Source organism: Scardinius erythrophthalmus (assembly GCF_964197995.2).
Source record: "Scardinius erythrophthalmus genome assembly, chromosome: 19".
NCBI classification, from domain to species: domain Eukaryota; kingdom Metazoa; phylum Chordata; class Actinopteri; order Cypriniformes; family Leuciscidae; genus Scardinius; species Scardinius erythrophthalmus.
Window position 1 is genome coordinate 5,043,612 of NC_138239.1, and position 27,840 is coordinate 5,071,451.

Genomic DNA, 27,840 nt, shown 5'->3' on the forward strand with positions numbered 1-27,840 from the left:
TACAGCTCTTTTGATTACAGCAATTACTTCATTTCATTAAGGGAAATTTCAAGCCTTATCAACCACATCTCTCTTGCGCACACGCACACACACACACACACACTCTGGGGTGGCAGGTAATTCGAGCTCTAGTGGCAGGTGCTTCAGGAAGGCAAGCTACGCTGTAAAGCATGTCAATCTGCTAATATCTATTATGGCAAGCGAGGGTGGATTAGAGCTGGAGAGAGAGGGCATTTAGCAGCAAGAACAGAGGAACACAGCGTGCCTCAGGACGAGAACAGCCTGTCTAACGTAGTGACCCCCGGAGGGATTTGTTTGGGGGGAAAAAAATCTGGGCTACCGAGCTACACAACCCTGAAACAATTAGAGATCTGTCTGCCTCTGAATTTGCATGACAAGCAGCGTTCTGTTCCCTGCGGTCAGACATGGGCAATTTCCCCGCCAGTTATTGAATCAGGAAGCACAGAGCAGAAAAAAAAGAGAAAATTAAAACAGGGAGAAAGAGGAAAAATTCAAGTTGCTGCCGTTGATCTAAAAAGCATGAATGCTCTATAGTAAATGTTGTAGTTCAAATGAGGAAGTAGCACGAGGTAGTTGCTCTCCTTATATAGGCTGAGTGTTAAAAAAAAAAAATAATACATGTAATACGCTTGTACAAAGATTTGCAGTGAGGCAATCGCATTGCTTCTGGGCACCAAACTTGCATTGCAATTTTCTACCTTTGATTGAAAGGTTTGCAAAATGATTTGGGTTAAAAAATGATGTGACTTTTTTTTTGTACTTTTTTGTAATTCGAAACTCAGACACATTTGCATTGCAATTTTCTGCCCTGCAATCACTTGCAATATTTTATATTGAAAGTTTATGACTTGATGAGGTTTTACAGAAACTAAACAGAGCACAGTCTAATTTTGAGTCACGCCTTCTGAAAATCAAAAGGCAATAAACCATTTTCACTTTTGATCATGTTAATATTAAAGCAGAAGATAAAATATATATATAAAAAAAATAAAATAAAAATAATCACAGAACCTGTCATTCTTTGATATTAAGTACTTTTTGGGCCAAGAACTAAGTTCATGGATTAACATATGTAGTTGATCCTTTAGTCCTAACCCTATCCCTATCCCTACTCCTAAACCTAACCCTACCCATAACCTAACCCTTAAAATCAGAGGTGGGTTAGGTGAATAACACTGATGTAGAAGCACCTAAACCTGATTGTAAGACTAAACAACATAAACAATAAACTTTTCGATCAAATCTGATGGGTTGATTATGTTGTTCCAGGATCAACAAATCTGTTGATGCAGGAACATATTGTACTTGGTTAAATCATGTTCACCACCAAATAGGGGTTGGGTGAAGCCCTTTTGATGGGTAGTGTATATGACAGTGAAAAAACAAAACTTGGATCAAAGAGTAGGCTTGCTTTTATAATAGATTTTGGACTGTGGAGTTTTCAAAGACATCAAATCACAGAAAAACTTTCCAAAGTCTACTAGCATAAAAAACAAAAAAACAAAAAAAAAAAAAAACACACACACACACGATGTACTTTCAGTATCTGAAACATTTCTAAGAGATAAAACACTCACTTATGGTGCAGTTGGTGGTGAAGCGGGGGTCATAGGTCGCTGTCTCCATGTCTCCGGGCTGGCTGTAGCTGGAAGAAATCCTGAAGGGTTTGCTCCGAGCTCCCAAGCTGAGGTGTACCACTGCCCAGCTGAAAAGAAGAGAGAGAACCAGCAAGATCAGCAGCAGAACCCAGCAGCAGGGCTGATGCAGTGCCCGCACTGGGCTGTAGGAGGTCATGGTGGCCCCTGGGAGACCGTCCCCAGTTTGGGCCAGTTCAAAAGTCTCTGGAGATCTTACAGAGGGAGACGTCTGGCCGTCTGACACCAAACCAGACCCCTCTGCCACTTTAGGGTCATCCTCTGCTGCCGTATCGCACATTCCCTAAATCTTCCAGATATCCACGCTGCTTATGGAAGCTCTGCCAGTTGAAATCAATGGGCAGGTACGTGTTTATGTGTGTATTGTACAGATGCTGTCTCCACTAGATGATACCTGTGGAAGAATGCACGGATGCGCAGTTGCTCTGTGGGTTTGTGCGTTTTTAACCAAACTACCTCTCATAAGGAAGTCAATGACCTAGCTAATTTTATTAAGCAAATTGCTTAGATTTCAATTTGCCAGTGGCCTGTGACCAATGATTTGAGTCTCCTCCCTCTCTCTTCTCCCTCTCCTGTGTTTTCCTTTTCCCAGACCTGTAACCTGTCTGTTGTGTTGTTGTTTCGCATCTCACTGTGGGATTTGCATTGATGTCTGATTTGCTCCAACAGCAGGAGTCGAGACCCATGACTAAGTGGGTGGTGATCCTCTAAACAAACACGCAGACAGCTAGCAATCATAGGGAAATGAAGACAGACAGATCTCTGACAGAAATAACGCACTCGGATACACTTGAGTTAAGATTATTGTTCCACATTTGAGTTTCCAACAATCCAGTGTTTGTATGACTGATTTCACATCATTAAAGTCAATTGCCGTTTTAAAACCACATTTACTTTCACAATATGTCATTTTGATGTGAAACAGGATATTTAATAAAAAAAAAATATATATATATATACGTATTCATTGTATGCAAATTGTATTTGTTGTAGTTTCCATTCACCACTAGAGAGGTTTCCCCATAACGATTTCCACTTCTGAGAACCCTGGATATGCGAAAAGAGTCCACTAGTATTATCCAGTAGCCAAAGTTTCAGTCTATTCAAGGTTTCAAAGTCTGTTTTTCTCTGTAGAAAAACTATTAGCTCACAATATGACCACAATAAGATACAAAATTTTCTTTTCCAGGACTTCAAGTGCTGCTTTGTCCTCTGAGGCACAGCATTAGAAGCAGGCCCGGCTCCAGCCTTCAGATGCAAGGTGGGCCAATTGACATTCCTGGTGCAGAAATTTTTAAACATCATTTTATTTTTTCCCCTTCACATTTTTTTTTTTGTAGCTTTATTTTTAAGCAAAAGGAGCTAAAGAAAATATATATAAACAAACAGAGCTCAACGCTAAGGAGTTGATACTTATGATACTTACTGGTTATACTTATACTTTCACTGGCCCCACCACAAACAAACAAACAAACAATACAAATAAATAAATAAATACTTGAATAAATGGTATTTTAAGAAATAATGTTAAATAAAGACAAGTAAACAGTCAGTAATAAAATAAGAACAAATTAACAAATTACAAGCAATAGCACAAATAAATGCGATATAATAAATATAAAAACTGATCTCAGGTATGTCTAACAGTATTCCTGTATGGAATACTAATAATCAAATGCATAATAATCCTTATTAATGCTAAAGAAGTTATTCAGTCAAGAGCAGATTTGGGTTTTTCTTTTTCTTTTGTCCTTGAACAGTAATGACACAAGACAGCTGCAGGTATATTAAGCTCCTATCACTTTAAGACCAATTGCATAGATCTGACACACATCAGATTTTTTTCACAACTGTTTTCATTCATTAAGACATTTCCTTCTGATTTTAGGGTCAATTTAATGGTAGGCATAGGTTAGGAGTAGCAGTGTTGTGCCTGAACGCGTTCATTGAACGATAGTTCATATTTTGGGTGAACGTGAACTGAACGTACCGCATTACTGCCTGATGAACGTTACTGTGAACTCGTTCATTCTGGTGTCTGTGAACGGCACGCTCTCTCAGTTTAACTTCGTTCAACAGAGGGCCAGATTTCTATAGAGCCTTCCAGGTGAAAACCCGGCTAAAATACACTGTAAACCGGCCTTAATATGGAGCGGAAAAACACCCAATCTGGCAACACCAGCCACCAGTGTCTACTGACTCTCTTGTTCGATCTCGTTCATCAAAATGAACAAATCTTTTTGAGTCATTTCGTTCATTTAAGGGGCTTTAAATGTTATACTATTAACTGGAAAATTCCCAGAACACATCCACCTACACAATCTTTATCATATTCTGAATTAAGAAATCATTATAATGCAGTCAAAAATCGTTTACAGGGAACATAAATAATTACTTTACCTTCCGAGTCTTTCGTTCATTTGTCACGTGACAGACACAATGAATGGATCGTTCATGAACGACTCATCACTTACGTTACAAATCAAAACAAAAAGCAGCAAGGAGGCATTGTATGATCATTTAAACGAGTTTTATGACAAGGTCGGTGAGGATGGGAAAAATCTGACGCATAGCTTCAGTGTTAAAACTGATAAAATAATTGTCTATGGTTCTATATGGACTGTGGAAATCATTTAAAAAAATAATATCTCGCAGCAACATGGAAAAAAAGAACTATGAACTAGTCCATTTTTGGAACTGTGAACTTAGTTCAAAATTTTGAGTATGAACTATGAACTGAACTAGTTCATTTTAAAATTTGTGAACTGAACTTTGAACTAGTTCATGTAGAAAGTGAACTTTCCCAACACTGAGGAGTAGGGATAAGGTTAGGAATGCATTTTAGGATCGTAATGTTGTTTCGAGGTCAACAAAATATGTTGTTCCAGTAACATCTTTTACTTGGAAAAATCACGGTGACCTGGCCTGATTAGAGGGTTCATGATCATAAGGGGGTTTTGCACCAGCTATAAGAACTCAGTTATAGGAACTAGTCACCAGGGCGGTCCTCCGAGAACTAAATGATCCCCTAGGTGCCATTTTCCTGGTTGCATCAGCACTGCCAGTAGGAACTCTGAAGTGACGTAAGCCGCCCGACAGCGGCATCATTAGAGCGACACAACAACAACAACTGGTGGATGAAGGAAGCCGTGATCAGAGCTGTGTCAATGGTTTCGCGATAACTGAGAGGGAATGTAGATGCATAAGTTATGTGATCTTTTTGAAAATGGCAGGTACTGGTGTTTCACATGGCATGCTTTCGGCCAATCAACGTACACTATCACTGGTAGTCCCTGTTGTGCTGGCTTAGACCCATACTCTGAGCTAATGTAGTCCCCCCAAAAGGTGTTCCTATAACTAAAAGCGGGGACTTCCACCAATAGTTATACAATGAAAATGTTCTTCCAGTGCAAAAGCCTGTATACTGATCCAGTTCTTGTGTTGAAGTCATTGACTTTAAGTTAACAACTCACTGGAAGGAAGATCACCAGTTTATAATCACTTTTGTTGTTGTTGTTTTTCAATATGTTCCTCACCTCAGATATCATGAGAAGAAAAGGGCAGCGGTCCAATTAAATATTTGTATGGTATGATGATACTAATGTTATTTTCCTTATTTTAACGGCCTAATTGTATTTTCTAAACACTAACATTTCGAATGATCATAAATAAATAAATGATAAAGGTCCTGTGATTCACTGCTTTAATAGGTGGTTTGTTTAAAAAAATATACATTCCCAGGTTGTCTTCCTGCCTCTTTGCAATTAAAATCAAACCTACGCCCATGTTTAAATGTGAAAAAGTGAGCGGAGAACTGAACTTGTCATCAAAAGTTCTGCTTTTCATCATTGCTAATGTTGTTTTGTAGATCTAGAATAATGCATGTGCACAAATGCGTAATATATTATCATAAGGGTTGCATTTGGAAAATGATTTCAATGCTTTCAGCAGTCAACTGAGAAACACACGCTCACACAAACACAGCTGACTTACTGTAACATACATGTTCTACTTGCTTTTCATAATAATAAGTCTTGAACTGCATGGAATAATGAGATGCCATTTGTATAATTTCAAATTTAGCTCTATTTTAAGGTTAAATTGCCTCCTCTGGGCAGGAAGCCTACAATCATACATACATATTAATTGCATTTGACAGCGTTGTCATTAGATGCACTGTATGATAATAAAAGCATACAGTACATGCTCATGGCATTGTTAATATACTGTATAATTTTGGTGCCGTCATCACCGCTTTACAGAAACTCTTCACCGATAGTCTGTCTCCATGGTGTATTATTATAGTCAATGTTGCAGAAAATGACATTTTCCAGCTGACTGAATGCTCAAGAAGAGTAAAACACACTAAAATCATGTTAAAATCAAACTTGATGAGTTCCCAGGTAGTCAAATGCTGATACAGCAAAATACATTAAAATACAAGCTAATCCATTCCATAAAAAAAGAATAATACTGATTAAGAAAATGTTTTAGCAGTGTTCTTTACTACTAGTTGAATATTGAGTCTTTTTGTTTCATCCATTTATTTTGTTTTAGTTTATATGCACAACAATAGACTCAGTAGAGTAATGCAAAAATGAAGTAGAGAGACAGGGGCTGTGTTTAAATTTGCATACTACCTGTCCTAAATAGTATATAAGTAAAAAATGTGTTAATTGCAAATCATAACACTGAAAAAAGTAACCTAAATGCACCTGGTTGATATACTTTTCCATAGAATTTTTTAAATGTGTGTTAGTGCATATACTGTACTTTTAAGATAATGTTTCCCATAACCTAACCCCCCCATGTAACTCAAGCATGTTTACATTTACTTCCATTATACATGGATGGATAGATTGACTATGCTGTCAAAAAGCACCGTCCTTCGGATGAGACGTTAAACAGAGGTCCTGACTCTCTGTGGTCATTAAAAAAATCCAAGGATGTCCTTCGAAAGAGTAGGGGCTTAACCCCGGCATCATGGCCATATTTGCCCATTTGCCTCTGTCCATCATCATGGCCTCCTAATCATCTCCATATACTGATTGGCTTCATCACATTGTTTCTTCTCCACCAGTAAGCTGGTGTGTGGTGAGTGTTCTGGCGCAATATGGCTGCCGTCGCATCATCCCCCATTCTATGTAAAGTGCTAAGAGTACCCAGAAAAGCGCTATATAAATGTAACAAATTATTATCATGTATTATTATTATATGAGAGCCCATCCCCATTACCAAAAAGAAATAATTATGAGATTAAAAGTCAAAATTATGACTTAAAATGCCATAATTATGATATAAAAAGTAAATTATGAGATAAAAAATCTAAATTATGACCCCCCCCCCCCCCCGCAAAAAAAAAAAAAAATCATAATTATAAGATTAAAAATGAGTTTTTTTGTATTATCCATGTAATAATCAGAATAATGTAAAGTCAATCATTAATAAACCGCTTCTCTGTATGCCGGGGTCAGGAAGTATATTGGGTTATCACCACCTGCAAAATTAGCAAGCAGTCCAATTATTGTATTAATTTCCTGTGCTAATGAATTCTGAAGATTATCATTATGGAAAACAGGGTGAGATAAAGCAGTAAAACACCTTCTTGATCTGCTCTCCTCCAATGCTGTGATAAGCATCTGTGCTTCTCTGTAGCACCTCAATTAAACATTTTGATCTAATTAATCAAGTGTCCTGTGGGACATCCCTCGACTCCAAATAAAACTCTCTCAAGCAAGAGTTATTAACATGACTAATAAGCACTGCCACTGATAACATTTTTTCATTATTATTAGCACTATAGCTCATAAAACATCATCATACGGACCGACAAGCTCTGGAACGCCAGCTCTGACCTTTGAGTGTCTTTTCATGTGGACACGCGGGCGGCCATTACGAAATCAACTTTAATATATGGGCGGCGACCAACTCTTGCAGGTCAATTCATCATGTGTGTCTCATTAACGATCTTTAATTAGATTTTGCTGTTTCGTCTCATGCTTTGTTACGTTTAAACCTCAGCGACTTTTGAGGTCACCAAGGCCACCTACAAAATGTGTTTTGCTTGCTGTGGGTGTTTGTTTGCATCAGTGCAGCTGTTGTTATTGGCTATATATATTTATATATATGTGTGTGTATATATATATGCAAGCTAAAAATATGCACCAGCCATTCTAGTGGAGCAATATGGAGGGTTGAAGTGGAATGAATGTGAGACGTGAGAGAATATTAAATTATATGAATTTAAGAAAACAAACACATTTGAGGCAGTGGCGTAGCCACGAGGGGGCCTGGGTGGGCCTAGGCCCCCTCATTTACATGTCCGGCCCCCTCATATTTCTGATTGCTTAAAATAAAATAATAAAAATAAGAAATTGTTGATGTGTTAGTCTAATTGATAGATTGACCAATCAAAATACTGCGCGGTAAAATGCGGCTGTTTTCAAACTTGATTTGACGTGTTGTGCGTAACCTATGCCGTCATCTTCGCGTGAAGATTATCGAGAGTTCATGCGGTGAATGGCAGCGTTGTGCAAAGTGCAATATTACGCACGAAAAGATGAGCGAGAAGGAGAAAATAAGCCATCTACATCTGAGTTTGCTTCAGCTTACTACAAGACGACAGCGAGTGAAGCGGCTAGGAGACAGAAACGTATATTTCATCACAGGAATAGCGGTGAGACTTCGACTCAGATCGGCACAATGGGCAATGACTTGTTTGCAATTGATGAACCGCCTTCACAACCAGTGATGACCACACATTTAAATCCATTATGATTAATTTGAGTAATAATGTGTTTTCTTTACCAAGAGAGTGGAAAGATGAAAACCACTATTTTTTGTTTCAAACTTTCACATAGCATATTTAGGTTATAAAAATAATAAAAAAAACCATTTAAATCCATATTTGATTTTCAAATATTCTAAAATATAATAAAGGATTAGTTTCCCCTCAAAATGCAATAAATTCATGACACTTTTTTTTTCCAAAATGCAATTAATCCATTGAATCAATACACAAATTATTTTTCATATTTTAACTGTTGAAATACACAACAAAGTAAGTTGATCCACATATGACAGCCTCGGAACTTGGTCAATACTAATCTTATACAGGCACTGGACTAAAAATAGCCGACATTAAATCACCATCCCTAAGAAATACCTCCTGAACTTTTTTTTACAGCGATCAGCTGTAAAATGGCTTGGTCCTGCTTGGTTTTTCGTTGACTTTGAGTAAAACAATTGAAAGTTTTTCAAAAGATCCCCTGGGGTCAAAATTTCAGCGTGACAGAAGTTTGATGCTGTCGTGTGAGAACCATTTTTTTTACAGTCTATGGTGAGAACAAGCAACAGTCGAGATTTTGTCCTCCTCCCGCGTGCCTCATCTTCTTAATCTCCTCAAGTAGCCTAAATTATTAGATTTCGATCATGGCTACGTTTCTCCCCCACCGCAGAAACCACCATAGGGTCACCAGTGCCGTCAAAATTATTATTATTAGGCTATTATTATTATTATTATTATTATTATTATTATTATTATTATTATTATTATTATTATTATTATTATTATTATTATTATTATTATTATTTCGTGGATTACAAAGTAGAAGGGAAACTAGGATGCCGGGTTTTTTCAAAGCGCCGCCGTTACGGGTTACAAAGCGTGGAATGGTGCGCTGACTGCACGGATATCGCATTTTACGAAAAATTAAAAATGGACTTTAACACCGACCAGATAGCCTACAATACAGATTTTTGCGGGAACTAAATATATATATATATATATATATATATATATATATATATATATATATATATATATATATATATATATATATATATATATATATATATATAGCCTATATATAGCATATATATATAGGCCTATAAATATATATAGGCTATATATTTAATTTTGGAACCAAACTCTTTATATATTTGCTGAGTAAGATGACATGATTGACACTTTATAATCGCCCTCGTAGGCTACTTCACGTTAAAGATAATAATCGCCGAGCTATGTCGCTAGCCTAGGCTATATTTATATATAGCCTATATATATATATATATATATATATATATATATATATATATATATATATATATATATATATATATATATATAGGCCTATATATTTAAATATATTAGTTGCCCCCTCATTTTAAGATTGGCCCCCCCAAAAATAAAATTCTGGCTACGCCCCTGATTTGAGGTATTTATAAAAAGGCAGCAGAAAAACATACTGCATTTGATAAAGATGATTACTTATAATAAGAAGGCAGCAAAAGACTGAAAACATCAAAGCATTCCATATTTAACAGAATATGAATGTCTCTGCTATACAAAAAAAAAAAACGTAATCTGTATATTATTCAATATTATGCTTTGAAATGGGCATTTTGCTTATCCTAGCAAACATGATTGACAACATGCAATTATTTAGTTTGGCATCCGGATAAGGCTGAGTAGTTTAGAGTCTTGAAAGATGATTGCTAAATAATAGAGTAACTTGTCATGTGTGACTGCAAGGCAGGGAATAACACACCTTGGAATGTCGCTACTGACCAATCAGAATCAAATATTTCAGAGAGCTGTGTAATAAACTGATTTACTACTATGTAATAACAAATACACTAATAATTTGATACAATGTGTGCATACATGTTGTTGTTGTTTTTTACATTGTACTCATATTGAAAAAGTGCCTGCATGTAATTAAATCTATAATTACACTGTTGACCCTTCTCTTACATCCTAACTGTACGTTCACACCGCCGCCGGCGAGAGCAATATTAACCAACTGCAGAACCGCAGAACCATATGTCATAGCAGTGTGAGGATGACAGCGCCAGCCTAACAGTCTGATGCCGGAAGTGGGCGGGGTAAAAGCATCTAAGGGGTGGAGATGGGTAGGTTTAGGGGTGGGTTTAGGGATCAGGGGGTGGAGATGGGTAGGTTTAGGGGTGGGTTTAGGGATCAGGGGGTGGAGATGGGTAGGTTTAGGGGTGGGTTTAGGGATCAGGGGGTGGAGATGGGTAGGTTTAGGGGTGGGTTTAGGGATCAGGGGGTGGAGATGGGTAGGTTTAGGGGTGGGTTTAGGGGTCAGGGGGTGGAGATGGGTAGGTTTAGGGGTGGGTTTAGGGATCAGGGGGTGGAGATGGGTAGGTTTAGGGGTGGGTTTAGGGATCAGGGGGTGGAGATGGGTAGGTTTAGGGGTGGGTTTAGGGATCAGGGGGTGGAGATGGGTAGGTTTAGGGGTGGGTTTAGGGATCAGGGGGTGGAGATGGGTAGGTTTAGGGGTGGGTTTAGGGGTCAGGGGGTGGAGATAGGTAGGTTTAGGGGTGGGTTTAGGGATCAGGGGGTGGAGATGGGTAGGTTTAGGGGTGGGTTTAGGGATCAGGGGGTGGAGATGGGTAGGTTTAGGGGTGGGTTTAGGGGTCAGGGGGTGGAGATAGGTAGGTTTAGGGGTGGGTTTAGGGATCAGGGGGTGGAGATGGGTAGGTTTAGGGGTGGGTTTAGGGGTCAGGGGGTGGAGATGGGTAGGTTTAGGGGTGGGTTTAGGGATCAGGGGGTGGAGATGGGTAGGTTTAGGTATGGTATATGTAAGGTGGATATGTATGGTATCCACTTCGGGCACCAGACTGTTAGGCTGGCACTGTCGTCCTCACACTGCTATGACGTATGGTTCTGCGGTTCTGCAGTCAGACCTATCTCGGCGAGAGTGGCAAAATTCGCTATCGCTGCCCTGCCAACGAAGCCGGAGAAAGATTCGGCGACGCTCTGATGCTCTGACGTAGATCGAAGGCGTGATCTTTTTAAACCAATGTTTACAGGATTGCGTTCTCTGGAATCCTCTCAGGTGGAGGACTTCTACATTCTGATTGGTTGCCGCCGAAATGCGTCAAAGCTATTTCCATAAAGTTGACCTGACTTCAACTCTCCTCGCCGCTCTCACCGTCCAAAACGGGCCGCCCTCGCCCTCGCCATTGAAAACTAATGACTTCCGGCCACTTTGACGCTCTCGCCGGCGGCGGTATGAATGCACAGTAACCCACTCTTACCACCAAACCTGACCTCAATATAACAACAGTTTTGTGTAAAACTACATAAACACAATTATACCTTACAATTATTATTATTATTGTAAATACAAAGTAATTAAAAGCAACTAAAATAAAGTGGGACCCTACTACTACTACTACTACTACTACTACTACTACTAAATACAATTTAAATGTGTGTGTATATATATATGTGTGTGTGTGTGTGTGTGTGTGTGTGTGTGTGTGTGTGTGTGTGTCTGTGAAAATGTCATATAGAAAATATATAGAAAAATGTGTTATTTATATAGAAAACATTTATATTATATAATATAAATTATGTAGTATATACATGCAAATATTTCTTAAATATATAATTGTTATTAGCACTATTATTATTAAATATCATTTTAACATTATTATTGTTTTAACATTATAATCATAATAAATGTGTCCTTAATCACAATTAACAATTAATAACTAATAGAAACATAAATGAGTAGCATATTTTCCAATAAACAAGAATGCATCCTTCTATCATGACACCTCAAACTGCTGGCCGACTGCATTAGGCAGAGCATTATTCAGAAGAACAAAACATCATTTGCATGCTAATGTTGAGCATGAAGCCCAGGGCAACGGATCCTCAGAATCACAGTAGATAGATGAGATCAATATATGAGGAGGCAAACCAGAGGCTCGGGCCTTCAGAAAAACCGTACCGCCCATTTAAGTGGCATTGATTTTGACTGTCAAATCACATGCCGCATAACAAGCTGGCAGAGATAGACTGCACAAACTGATGATTAGATGCAGCACTTTGACAAGGTGGGCCAAATAAATGCTACAGTACTTCCTCAAATGGAATGGAATGTATTTGAATACAATCAGAGAGCAAGAACTATTTTTTATTTATTTTTTTCTTGGTCGTTGCAAATAGGGCAGTTATGGTGAGATACTTTAGATAGGACGCAGTCATATAGATCAAATGTGCATCCCGTTAACATTTTAATATATGTGCTGCAGGAATCTCTGGAATCAAACTGAAAATGTCTCAGGCCAACGGTTAGCAGTTCTCAAGAGAAGAGCAGTGACGTTTCCTTTGCTTTTCTCAAGATGACATCAACTGAAAAAAGAAAGAAACAAAGTGAATTCACGAGGGCGAGCTGGCGTCACGTCGTGGCAGGGGTCAGCGGGGCTAATTGGTTGGTATAATCACTTGCAATTCATCTGGAAAAGCAACAATTACATTCCCTGATATTTGTTTATGTCCAGGCACTATTTTGCAGAACACTGTGCCCTTGGGAAGACGCTTGCGAATACATAGTGCGCTGGTTATAATTCCCTGAAGAATAAAATTAACAACCGTATACTTCCGTCTCTGGCTCATGTCTCCTGATCTGAGGCAAATTACCGCAAAATATGAAAAAACCTTCCTAGCATTCAGCTTTACCACTGCACATTTCTAGTGAGTGATGAAAAAGAACAAAGAAAACAAACAAGAGCAAAGTGACAGAGAATAAAAGAAAGTGAAAAAGCACAAATAAAAGAGCATGTTTACCACCAGTTGGCATATCCTTTGAGGGCTGATGTTTGCCTCGTAAGTTAATAGCGCTGGAGGAGGAGTCGGCACGGGTGATTCCTTTGCAATTGTTTTAATAGGACACAATTTGTCAAACAGACTTATATATAAAGACTGATTAGTCAAATTTGTTGAATATTGAAGGCAGCATCGCATTACATTTGACCATATGTTATTGTGTGTGTGTGTGCATACTGTACTTTTTAGCTAATATTTCCCATTTTTCCCATAAAAAAACTGATAAAACAGAAAATCACTTTTAACTTTTTCAAGCTGCCAAAGCATATTTGTATGAGAGCCCATTTCTGCAACATAAAGGGGGAAAAAGTCAAAATTATCATAAAAAGTTACAATTATGACAAAAAGTTTTATTAAAAGAAGAAATTGTGACAAAAAAGTCATAAGTATAAGATTAAAAATGTGAAATTATGAGATAAAAAGTCTAAATTGACAAAGTCTAAATTAGGCGATTAAAAAGTTAAATGTCATAATTATGGCAAAAAGTCAAAAGTATGAGATTAAAAGAAGTCGAAATTATAAAATAAAAACTCAAAATTGAAAAAAAAAGTTGACTTAAAAAGTCAGAATTATTTTACCAAAAAGTACAATTATGGCAATCAGGATTATGACAAAAATTCATAATTATAACATTGAATCACACTCCGTGTGTTTGCATCTCTTGGTCTCTCTTGGACAAATTATTGAAGCATTGATGACAACTTACCCTAACATGTATATCATCCCCAAACAAACCTTGATGGATAAAACCATCCAACCAAAGTCCAGTCCCTTATTATTTCCAGCCACATATTATGTTCCCCTTCAGAAATGCATCAAACTGTGTAAGTTATGTACACTGCACATGCAATTTATCTCCAGCGCATGGAGAAACAACAACACACATATGAGCAGAGCAGGAAAAGCTGCAGTGATCTATCAAGACCGTGAGATACTGATCTGGGTCTTGACCGCAGTGTTATCCAACAAACCCCTCAATGGCCAGAACCTGACTCCAGACTCGGAGGTACACACACACACACACACACACACACGTAATCCGCAGCACATAAATGCTAACCTGTGTTATCTCTCAATCCTGCCCCGAGTCTTCATATAACCCACGCAAGCTGCTCAAGGGTATCAGGGCAGGGTGAAACGCTCGGCCATGTGTGTAAATATCGTACGGTTAAAAAGAGCCGGACACAGTGGGTGTGTGATGGGAAGTGGAACGTAACCAAGCAGACATCATTAAACTGTCACTGGACATGGATGAGCTCCCGCCTCATTCTGTCTCTCTCCATCCAACCGGACGGGTGGAGCGAAGGTTGAAGCAAGGGAAGGATGCCAGTTGTGAAGGAACGAGAGCCAGAACAAATCAGGCTTTGGGTTGCTAGCTGCCAAACGTAATGTGGCAGTCCTGGGCTCTGAGTGTGTTTGCGAGGGTGCCTGTGAGTTTAAATCCACTGGACTGAATTACTCTGGCAGAGCTAATAACATTATACCTGTAATTGGTTTTGCAACGTGTCTGACACACTTAGAGCTCGGCACACAAGATAGCGGTAGAAAGAAGCTCAGGTTGTTTATGAGCTCAAGCAGACTTGTGTGTCGCTGTGCAGACATGTTCATACTCACTCCTGTAATCTCTGCAATATCTCACATCATTTGACATTTAGGCACTTTTTTTTTGCTAAGCAACAAGAAACTCTTTTCTGACTGAAAAGATTTAGTACTATCTGCACACACACACACACACACACACACAAAAGTGTTTTTGAGCTGTGGCTTAGTGGGTAGTGGGTGGCACACTAGTCTTGCATAACCAGACCTTTGACTAAACAACAGAAAGTCTGTCCCACTTATCCTGGCCAAGAACTGCCCACTCGGGGGAAGAGATTGTCTGATGGACGTGAAGTAGTCTGTGAACATTTGATATGCAGTTTAGTAATGGATTGACATGGATGGATGGAAATATCTTTGGAGTTTGGAAGGATTCCACTTCTAAGGATTCATCATGGTCTCAGCAGGATCTAGATGGGTGACACAGCACGTCTCCTTGGTAAGCTAGGAAGAGCTGGTAGACCATTTTAGAGAACAATACAAATGCCAGGATCCTAAATTGATATTACCAGATTGATAGAATCAGATTTGTTTGTTTGTTTGTTTGTTTGTTTGTTTGTTTAATTGATTGATTGATTGATTGATTGATTGATTGATTGATTGATTGATCGATCGATCGATCGATCGACCGACCGACCGACCGATCGATCGACCGATCGATCGACCGATCGATGTCAACACTTTATTTTGATGGTCCTTCAACAGACATTCAGCTAACTAAGTAATTTTGCATCTACATGTCAACTAACTCTCAGAGTATTAGTAGACTGTTAGGTTAGGGTTATATAAGTTGACATGTACATGCAGAGTTACTTATAGTCAGTAGAATGTCTGTTGGGAGCATCAAAATAAAGTGTTAACAATAATGCTGACAAAAATGTAAATGTAAATAATAATAATAAAATGATCACAAAAAATTAAATAATAACTGAATATCTTATACATAGACTATGTACATACAAATTATTGATTTTATATTAATAGTTTATATGAATATATTAACTTTATTTAAAACTTTTATTTGAACATTTAAACATTCTATGTAAATACTTCAGTTTATTTCATCATAATATTCTTTTCTTGCTTACGTTCTAGAATAAAATACACTACACTACATAATGTGAGGCGTAAAGTTAAGATCTCTTTCAGGTTGGCAAGCGGTGTCAGATCTAAGAAGACACACTTCTTCACAGAGTGTCAGTTGCTTTTGAATTGATGGTCTCATTCCTCCCCTGTCCCCTCTCATTCACGGATCTTCAATGGAGCTGTCACTGTTAGCTTCACTTTATTCTGGGTTAAACCCCAAACACTATTTTCTTGACTTTTTATCTTCTGTTCAATTGGTTCATGCTATTGTTGTGCCAATGTAATTGATTTAAGTTTTTTTTTTTTTTTTTTTACTTTTCAATGATAAAATACTTGCTCCTTGATATGCAGAGACAACTGCAAATAAACCGATTGCTTGGTTAGTTTGATTCCTCTGATAATTCTGAAAGACAGATCAAATTGTTTTGATGGAAAACTCCTGCTCGTTGCTTTTCTCTCTCGTGAAAGACAATAACATTAGTTTTCATGTGCAGCATTCACACCATGTTAAAGACATTTAAAACCATTAAAAATGTTGATTTACCTTACAAGACACATGATGTAAAACACGCTGACGTTAACTCCCATGTATAATTCTTGTAATGAATATGTTGTCGCTGTGCCCTTAAGTCATGAAATTTCTGAGATGAAAGAATATGGGGAAACACAAAAGTCACATCACATGACAAGCGGCTTGCATTTTTACATTGAATTATGGTTGAAATTCAATTACCCAGGATCCTCAGACTTCAAAAAAATGGAAATAGTTGCAGCTATGAATGAAGGTCTGGGTGGTTTAGTGAACCTGTTAACGCTACAAAGATTCAAGGTGATTTGTTGTGTTAATGCAATGCCTTCAATCACACTTTCATTACGATGGTCTGTTTTTCATTTGTCGCATGGAAAATATCAATTTTAACTTCATGACATGTGACCTCATGTTCAACTAATAATGTAAGAGTGCTGATAAGAGTTTAATGATAAGAGTACTGATAAGAGTGTAAATGTGTACCTTAAAATGCAATGTAAGTCGCTTTGGATAAAAGCGTCAGCCAAATGCATAAATGTAAACTGTAAATGTAGTAGCACATTAAGGTTACACTTTACTGTGTGTTCACATGCACACAGAAAAAAAACCCTGCAAAGTTGATAAACAAAATCAAACCGTTTCTAACTACACTTTAACACTACACTTTCAACATTTCACTTTATTTTTTCACTTTGTTCCACCTCTCCGCACATGCGGCAGATTTCCGCTAATAATGCATTCAGTGTACCATGCTCCCTCTCTTTCCCAGCATCCCTCTTGTTTTTTTGCACTCTTTGAACTCATTGATGGCTCTGTTTTGAAGCAGAAGTATTCCTGTAATTCTCTTCTAGTTCTCTGCAGTTTAATGTCTAATGACAGTGTCTGTGAAACTACCGTACTTTAAGGTTGCATTGTGCAATATTTAGGAGGATCTGTTGATAGAAATGCAATATCATATACATAACTGTGTATTCAGTGGTGTATAAAGACCTTAATCAACCGTTAAGTATTTATTACCTTAGAATGAGCCGTTTCTATCTACACACACCGCGGGCCCCGTTGCATTGAAATGCGCCGACATGTTTCTACAGTGGCCCTAAACGGACAAATGCGCTTCGTCACTATGTTGTTCTTCGTGCAAGGAAGCAAGCAAAAGTCAGCGAATAAAACACTGACACAATGATGAACAAGTAACAATAATATTCGCAATAACATATCGTTTTACTGAATAATAAAGTGAACATCATTTCTTAATTTATCTTTGTAAAGAAACCTCATTGCTGAACTGACTACTCTCTGCTGTCTCAGACGACGACATCATTTCCTGTCGGCCACCATCACTTCTGTTGGTTGAAATTCGTAACCTCACCACTAGATGCCGCTAAAAATCACACACTGCACATTTAAGTCAAGATTAAATCACAATTTACTGTATTGTGAATGTCTTCACCCTGTATATGTCAATCAATGTCATTATCAACTTGGACAACAATATTAATTTTCTATTGATGCCACGTAGGCTGTGCAAGCTATTGGAAAATGTTAACCAACAGCCAAACAGAGAATGTGTATCCAGGTCAGGACCTATTCTGATATGTAAGGGCAACTAATCCAATCATTTTCCACACCACAGTTTTGTTGCAGTCACTCATTATGGAAGTAAAATGGGCTCCAAAAGGCTATTCATGCAAGACTCCCTATCTTCTTAACATTATTAAGAATAATACTTTTTTTTTTGAGAGAGAGAGAGAGATTGCATGGACAATGGTAACAAACAACAGCTTGTTCAAACAAATCTTTGTGAAAATGAAAGCTCCAGTATTCTTTGCAAGTTTCAGACTGTGGAGCAATGTTCAGCCATATTTTCTGATAGTGTGGACAGCTTTTAAATGCACTAAATACAGCACTTCACAGCGATATCATTATTATTATTTTTTCTCCATTGCAGATGCAGGATTTATTAGACAGTCCAGTATCATACAAAAGTTACTGTGGGTACAAAATAGTTGTGTTATATTGCGTCGCTTGAAGCACATTTATGTTGAAATGTATCTCGTGACTGGTGCAAAATAGTGTATTCAGTTTTCTGCAAAATAGTTAAACGACTGTGGCAATGTTTCAATATGTTATTAGCTGTGAGTATCACCACAGTTCAGAAATGAAACGGTGAGTGGGGCGTTTGAAATGAACGTACCACTAACACTAAATCCTACCCAAAACTTAACCGATAGTGTGAGATACAGCAAACGTGAAATAAAAATGCATTTGTTGGAGCAACCATGCCATTTTAACTTCCTTCTATAGGCTTTGAGCTCTTTTGTGGACTGATGTGACTCATGTTTCACAGGACTTGTACTCGAGTGCTCCACATCGCAAGTGTAATGCTGTACCAGGTGAGCAACATGTCAGAAGAGCCACACATATTAAGTGGATTATGAGATGCAAACGTTCAGATGCATTCATTTACAAACTATGTGCTTTGGTAAAAGTGTTTTAAGGTCATAACATAACATTATAATATATAACAGTATCAATTTATGTGAAAAGGAACAAAAGTTATCTGTGTTTTACTGCCTGTAGTGTTCATTTCAGATGAAAACTGCAGTGAAACGTACATTAAAGTGTTTTACATATTGACATTATTTTGTTCTATATCTGCTGTACAGCCGACAACAAACTTTGTTGCATTATTTTCCTGTTATCACTGTAAAGCTGCTTCAAAACAATCTGTATTGTAAAAAGCGCTATTTAAATAAAGGTGACTTGACTCTGCCTACATTTTTACAACTGCAAGTCATGTATTTACAATGATTCTGGGTTGCAAAAATCTATCTGTGTAAACAGAACTACTATAATGTTTCCTTATTCACTGTTCTTCTGTGCTTCTACTTAATACAGATGTCTGATATAGTCATGAAGAAGGTTTGTTTAATCTGTTTGACCAATGTAGATGGACATCTACCTATTGTTGACCTTGTAAATACACAGGTTGTCACAACCCACTGACCACAAGATAAGCAGCAAGTTTGGCTCTAGTGTTAAATGAAGCCTACTTCAGTTGTTACATTGTAATAACTGGCAGGCTTTGGTAATGCAACTGATGTCCTTGATCAAAACACTTCATACAGTAACGGTGTGTCTCTGCCTGTACGGCTCTAAATGCAAAGCTTTGTTTTCTGTCATTATATGGAGCAAAACTCAGAGGCAGCTGAAATTTAAAGGTGTGCAATGATGAAACAAAAAACCTGAGAGGAGGCCTTGAGCAATCATTGCAACCTCAAGACGCAAATGCGTTTGGTCCTCTTGTATAGCATCCCTTTTTATTACACAGCTTTGTGCTTGCAAATTAGCCGAGGGCTAATCCATTTCAGCTTTACTTTGGTATCGTGCTACCTCGTAGTTGGTGTATTAGCTTATATTTCCATTGCTTCCAGTCCTACGCTGATACAGTATGTAAATACCTGTCAAAGCCTGTATGCAATGACAACAGTTCAATGTTCAAAACGTCGAAACTAGTACTGTGGTGATACAATCATATAATAATAAAAACTGATCATATAACTCTTTTCCAGTTGCATATTAAGCTTCCTGTTTGTTATCGTATCCATTAAAAAATGTTGCTGCTCACCAGTAAAGCTCTTCATAAATGGGCTCCTCTTTATCTCTCAGATCTTCTTCAGTTGTGTATTCCTTCACGTTCTTGAGATCATCTTCTGCAGATTTATTGACAGCTCCAAATTTCAAGCTGAGGTCATTCTGCGGTCGGGCTTTTAGCTGTGCAGCGGCAAAATTAGGGAATTCTTTACCATTTCACATTCGCCAGCTGGATTCCATTTCCCTCTTTAAAGCTCGGATTAAAACTGATCTGGCTAGAATCACGTTTGATGACTTGATTGTTTGATTTGTTAGATTGTATGTTTGATCTGTATGTCTGTGTTTTTGCAAAGATTTGCATTTTACTGACTTGCTTTTTTTGCTGTACAGTGTCCTTGAGTGCCTTGAAAGGCACTTATAGGTCTATAAATAAAAGGTATTATTATTATTATTACAAAGGTATCAGAAAGTAGTATAATATACTATGTACTACTATGTACTAGTGATAGGGTAAAATTAAACATATTAAAAGTTTGTATGCATGCTTTACAGTAATTTTTGAAGTGTAAAGTTAGACCAGGGAGTTATACTGCTGGTGCTATTTTTACTATATTATTTTATTAGAATAATTGTGTAATATGTTAATGATATTAAATGCAATAGTGTTATAATATAATTATACATTCTATAATATGTTAATACTTTAATATAAATTATTTCATAATTATTTCAAATTTTATGAACTTTTCTGATATCTTTATTAGTCGTTATGCTAATGGGATGAAATCATTCAATCTGAAATCATACTCCACAATATAGTATAATTTGATATATCTCTTTGACTGGGATTGTGTTATTAGATTGGCTTGTCATCTGTCAAAATGCATAGGCCTACATTTACGCTGAATATTCTTATTTTTGAATATTTAAAATGTATTATTAGAATATGTAATATTATGGAACATTTTGCATTTACATTATGGCAGAAGAAGAAAACAAGTAATTGAAAATGATGTAATTCATATATTCTGCATTACACCAGGATGAGGCAAGATGGGCCACCTAAATGATTTTCAAACTAAATTAGTAGAAAAGAAAAGAACAAAAATTCTTAATATATTGGATGACACATCATTATCATGTACATATCATCTTATATAAAAAATCTGAAGTAAATGCACACTGCTCTTATGGGTTGCATATTCCTCTATCCTTTGCCATTGCAGTGAATGATTAATATGTTCAAGTATCATCATGTTTACATGGTACTATACAAATAACCACTTCACAAATATATGGCATTGCCATGCATGGTTCTTTTGTACTAGTAGCTGCAGGTGGTCATTATTTCTGAGCGTTGGATTACTGCATTCTTAGGCTGAAAATAGAACCTCTTAATGATGCTGTTTACTTCACAATGACCCCTTCACAGGGGGCTTGATCACATAGCAATGCATACAGAGGACTGTTCAATACTTGCAAAAACAAGATCAGTACAGGCGCTAAAATAGATCTCACCTAAGCACAGTTCAAAGTACCTGCTTTACCGAGACCTATATATATATATATATATATATATATATATATATATATATATATATATATATATATATATATATATATATATATATTCTCCATATTTCTGCTTTGTTTTTGTTTTTTTTATAAATCATTACTATTGGTCACCCTTTGTGTCTGTCCTTTGTGTTGGCAAAACTGCAAGTCATGTATTTACAATGATTCTGGGTTGCAAAAATCTATCTGTGTAAACATAACTACTATAATGTTTCCTTATTCACTGTTCCTTCTACTTAATACAGATGTCTGATATACAGTAGTTATGAAGAAGGTTTGTTTAATCTGTTTGACCAATGTAGATGGACATCTACCTATTGTTGACCTTGTATACACAGGTTGTCACAACCCACTGACCACAAGATAAGCAGCCAGTTTCGCTCTAGTGTTACTTCAGTTGTTACATTGTAATAACTGGCAGGCCTTTGGAAATGCAACCGATGTCCTTGATCAACACGCTTCATACAGTAACGGTGTGTCTCTGCCTGTACGGCTCTGAATGCAAAGCTTTGCTTTCTGCCATTATATGGAGCAAAACTCAGAGGCAGCTGAAATTTAAAGGTGTGCAATGATGAAACAAGATCTTGCAAAAACAAGATCGGTACAGGCACTAAAATAGATCTCGTCTAAGCACAGTTCAAAGTACCTGCTTCTACCGAGACCTTATTATTTTCGATATTTTCTTTTCTCCGAAACTGTCTCTGATGATGCCATAAACTGAAACAGCAGATTTCTGAATCTGACTGCCCTGATTTAGTATTCGCTTAAACAAATTGTACTATTTTCTGAGACCTGTTCAAGGGGACCCATTTTACACACTGGCTGTTTGCAGAGTGGCCCTCCTAACAGCACTGACATTTGCTTTCTTTGCCTTGCGGTTTATGGTGATTGACAAGGGCCATAGCGAGACCGGCTCTAAAGCAGCTGTCAGCCATCAAAATCTCTATTTGACTAATATATTCATAAAGCTTTCTCTGCTCTTGCATCCAGAGCAAGTGCAAGTATTTTTATTTTTTTTGAAAATAATACTGTTATCATCTCCATGTAAACTTCAAAAACACAAATTTGTGAAAACAGTGCGCATGTGTATAATGATATAGGCGTGAACAGGGCTGGATTTATGCATGTGCATTTTAGGCACATGCCAGTGCTCACACGTCCAGGGGGGGCCAATTACAATAAAAATAAAATAATAATAATAATAATAATAAAAAAAAAAATATATATATATATATATATATGTATGTATGTATGTATGTATATTGGATTTTGCAAATATTTAACCAATGAAAAGTATTTAAATGAGCTTGCGACTAAACCCCGTAAATTGGCTCCTCAAACTGTCGGTCAAACCTCATAACTCCACCCACTTCTTGAATCTTGAATGAAGTGTCACATGCAGTTTGAAGCATCTCTGTTTTACTCACAAAACACTAAAGGCTAACTTTGTTATGTATTTGAGGAGCGGATACTGTCTTACATAGCATGTGCATAGCACTTCATCTTTTTATGATATGAGATTTTGCACAAATGACAGAAAAATGTCTTTTGCCTATGTCAAAATATGAGGTAAATCCGACTCTGGGCACGTAGTGTTTCTTTACAAAGTGACATCGCCAACTACTGGCCTGGCAGCAGAATACAGATTTTTGGGTAATTTTCGCGGATCCGTGTGAACAGGGATCATTTTGACAACATTGCAATCTGTAGGCGAAAAGCGCAAAGGAAAAACGTTTCTGTTTTTAGTACATCGTTGTTGAGTAAATAGCTCATACTTAAGTCTGAAATTAACCAGAGCTTGGAGAAAATGGCACACAAATGCCCCAAATAGTCAAATATGTGGGTAAAACAAGGGCCTAAACAAGGGCATAAAAAATGAAGTCGTTTCATCTGTTTTCAAGTCTATAATATATATCACGTTTAAATGGTTGACATGTTGAAAATAGGAAAAAAAAAAAAAAAAAGTCCCTTAATGAATTCATAATTTAATTGAGGCCCAAATGCTTTTGGGAAATCAAAGAGAAACACTTAAAATGTTTCATATAGGAGGAGATAAATGTCTGGATTCCTCATCGCCCGCAGTTCTGCCGCTCTAAATTTTCTGACATTTAGCTTCATCCAACAAAATACTAAATCTCTGAGCATTGGCTGAATTCCTGAATTATCAGTGCATCATGGGACCTTCTCTATGAGGTCAGCGAATAATAAGTGAGGTTGATGGCTGAGAGCATTTCTCCTTCTTATAACAAGGCTTTGATGAATTCACTCAATTTGCCACTGTTGTTTGTGTGGCCTGGTCTTCCAAGTTTGAGTGAACATACAACAACATCATTAAAAAAGGAATACGGACTGGTTATCTGATCCAAAAAAAAAGAAGCCATGCCATCACTCAAGTTTTGATTAATGTAAAAGTAGAACTCAAAAAAGAGCATGACTACAATTTAGCTGTGGTGAAGTGCAGTTCCCTAGCTACCATGGCTCTCTGGTTCCTCTTCTTCATAAAAGCCAAGCTTAAACTACACATGAGAGTCTAGGTGAGGGAGATGTAATGAAAGAAGTCAACCATATGCCGAAACCTCATTAGCAACACCAACACATTTCCTCCCTGCCATCTCTTTCCCCAACAGATTATTATTTTCCTATTATTTATCAAGTGCATACAATCATGCTGCACTGGACTCTTTTTTTTTTTTTTTATTCATTAATTTATTTTCACACTTATGTCCTTCTCCAACTTGTTCCTTTTTTGTGTGTGTGTGTGTGAATGAAGAAGGTCTCCAAAGGACGCTGAATAAAATGCGCGGTCTGTAAACAAACTGAGTTAAAAAGGATCTACTGATCAACAATGTTTGAATGTTGTCTGAGTCTGTCCAAGGGGTCAGGGTTTGGCATTAAAGAATCTTTCTAGTTGTGTATTCTGTTCTTTAAATAAGAAAATACGGATAAAACGTGAAAAATAAATACGGAAAATTCTTTCATACCAACACAGTAGCTACATTGTGCCCTATTTCTATGGACTTTTTTAGTGTGAGAACTTTCTTTTACTACTTCTTCTTCTCTGGAGTCAAAATCTTCAGTTGGGTAAATTATTTAATGACAACACACTCCCGTACAATTTGTATAATAATTTACGATTTGACTAACTGGTGACAATTTCATATGAATTAGTACAATTTCAAACGTGCGTACTTGACTGGGGAAAAAATAAATAAATGTAACCCTAGGGATTTCTCCTCACAGTTAAACAAAAGTATTTAGGACCCTTAATAATAATAATGTTTCTTGGGTACTGAATTCATAGTTCTTTACAATGTGTATATGGGTATCTACCCCTTTAAGAGCATCGTTAGTGTTATAGTTTGGTTGTAATTTACATGTGCAAAACGCAGTGGGTAAGCGTTTCATATTACTTTGAAGGTACCCCCGGGAGCCGCCATTGGCTAACAAGCCTTCACCTGCTGTTAGCATCCCATTGACTCCCATTCATTTTGGCGTCACTTTGACAGCGAATAACTTTACATCTGAGGCGTTTAAAGACTCCATTTGTCCATGGTTTATTTCTAAAGAAACACGACAATGTATAAAAGGCTCCATTACCTTGTATCTTACGTTATGCCCCCGTAGAAGCAGTTTTTGTAAAAGTAGGCTAACGATTGCGTCATAACCACGCGACTCTCTGGAAATTACCGTAGAGACAGGAAGAGAAGCTCGCATGCAATCGGGGGGACGTGGAGGCATAAAGTCCGATAAAGTCAAGGGAGAAGGCCATAGAGAGTCATGACGTTGCTCCTGCTCCTAGCTCATGGACAGATTCTACTCACGCTTTCCATCTCTGCAAGATTCGAAAGGGAATGGTTCAGATTTCGTTTGGCACAGCTACTAGAAAACTTACAACTGTCAGGCAGGCTGCTCACGTCACATCCACGTCGTCAAGCTCAGTTTGAGTCTGCGCAGTACGCTTGGCAATCAGGAAATGAGGGCTTCTAATGTGCTTCACTTCTCTCCGTTGAAACCTATGGGGTCACTGTGTCCAGTTTATATACTGTCTATGGCAAAACGTGGGTTTTACCAGCAAGTTAGTGTTTGTCCGTTATTCATTGGTGAATAATTGAATAAGCCCGCCTGATATCTACGTACAGTAATGTGAAGTTTGATTGGTTCTTGAGAGTGGAGAAGGGAAAAAGACAGAGAAAGAGGGGAGGCGAATGGGGCAGGTGTGTGTCGAAGTGCGCCGTTCTATGTGTGAGAGAATCGCGATTAATCCGAATAGGATTGGTTGATTTTATTTCTTTGAGCAACGGAAAGTATTGAAACAGTTTATTTAGCAGTATTTGTTTTGTTTCCGGGAAAGGTTCGCTGGCTGTAGGCTGAAAGCTGAGTTAACTTTCTGTTTGTCAGTACACTTGTGTGAGTTCCAGACGAGTTAGTGCTTGCTACAAACGAAATAGTGACTGAGTAGCTAAATACTAAAGTGGACTTTAAATATTAGCGTGAATAACGGTGATAAGGAGAAGCTGCACGATCAAACATCCAGGTAAGCGCCCTGAATCGCCGAGAGGTTCAGGGTTCCCCTGGCAACAGGGGATCGCTAGGATCGCCAGGACGCGCATATCAGTGAGAACTGAGTGATTAAAGGGCACCTATTATGCAAAATTCACTTTTACATGGTGTTTGAACATAAATGTGTGTTGGCAGTGTGTGAAAAAAAAAAACCCTAGAATGATAAAAATCCTCCCAGTGGTTTTTGTACACTCTCAATAAATCATACCCTTACGAAACAAAAATATATTGCAATATACTAGAATTTATATTGCAATACATTAGAAAATATATTTCAATGTATCAGAAACTTCCTCATATATTTGAAAATATATAGCAATATATGGATGGACAACCTATTGCTATATATTGATTCATATATTAAAATACATTGATATACAAACAAAACTGTATTACATTTATTGCATGTATGTTTATTGAAACAAAGTATTTTTTATGAGTTAAGCAAGCTCATGCATAGGTTTACAGAGAGATTGATTAACAATAGTCCAAATCAAATTTTTGCATGACATTCATTATATTTTACATTATATAGCCATATGGATGGGCTATGTATTGGCTATGGCTATGTATTGATTCATATATTGTAAAATGTAGATGAGAGTATTATAAATTAAATGATCATTAACAGCAGCAATACAACATTTTTTTTTTTTGAGTCCACTTTGAATTCCCCCACATGACATTTCATCCTCAACATGACCAAAGTCCAACTTTCCAAGCGCACTCAGGCTACGTTTACACGGAAACGATCTGAAGAGAAAACGCAAAAGTGATCACTTTTTATTCTGCGTTTAGACGAGCGTTATCGGGGGGGAAATCTGCGTGCATGTGGTAACGCAAAAGTGTGTGAAATTCAATGTAGTATGCACTCCAGGCGGCTAGGTGGCAATGTGAAGCACTGATCGGTGCCTTCCCTGTCTAGCAAACTTTTGCGTTTTTACCATTTAGACGGAAACGCGACGGTGGAGCGTTTTTAAGATTTCCACTCTGGAGGGTGGTTTCACTTTTTTGCGTTTTTAAGCCCCGAAAACGCCGTCGCCGTCTAAACGAAAGGCACATCTGATAAAATATTTTTACGTTTTCACCCGCGAGCGTTCTCGTGTAAACAGGGCCTCAATCACAGTTTTTGTTAAGAGAAAAAAAGCTTTGGAGAAATGCTCTGTGCTGCTGCCTGCTGTTTCATCAGATCTGCTCTCATCTGACTCTCCCCTGCTCACACTGGCAGCGGCGCCAGCGCGATCTGAATGCGCCACTCCTAATGGCTCTTAGCACCATAACATAACACTGCACTAAAGGATTGTTGTCCTGTTTTTTCCACTGATGGATTGTTCTGTTTTTGTTGCACTAAAAACTGTTTTATTTTTTTACAATGAAGAACAGTTGTCCTTCAGCTGCTGCTTTTGAAATAAACCTCATTCAGTTAATGTGAACTATCGATGTCTTATTCAATCTATTATATTTTAAAATATATGACAGACATTGTACATTAGATTATTTCATATTTACCATGTATACAATATATAATATGATAATTATATAATATATTATGTAATATAAATCAATATATTTTTCAA

The 27,840-nt window shown here is 37.4% G+C and overlaps 1 protein-coding gene across 1 annotated transcript in view; it reads right to left on the reverse strand.

Moving 5' to 3' along the window:
- The window catches only part of alk (ALK receptor tyrosine kinase), a gene marked incomplete at both ends in the record, with an annotated part of 458,249 nt that overhangs the window by 83,153 nt on the left and 347,256 nt on the right, over positions 1–27,840 (reverse strand). The window contains one exon of the mRNA XM_081393742.1: positions 1,599–1,726. Within this exon, the coding sequence (XP_081249868.1) occupies positions 1,599–1,726 (128 nt within the window). The remainder of the gene's footprint in view (positions 1–1,598; positions 1,727–27,840) is intronic.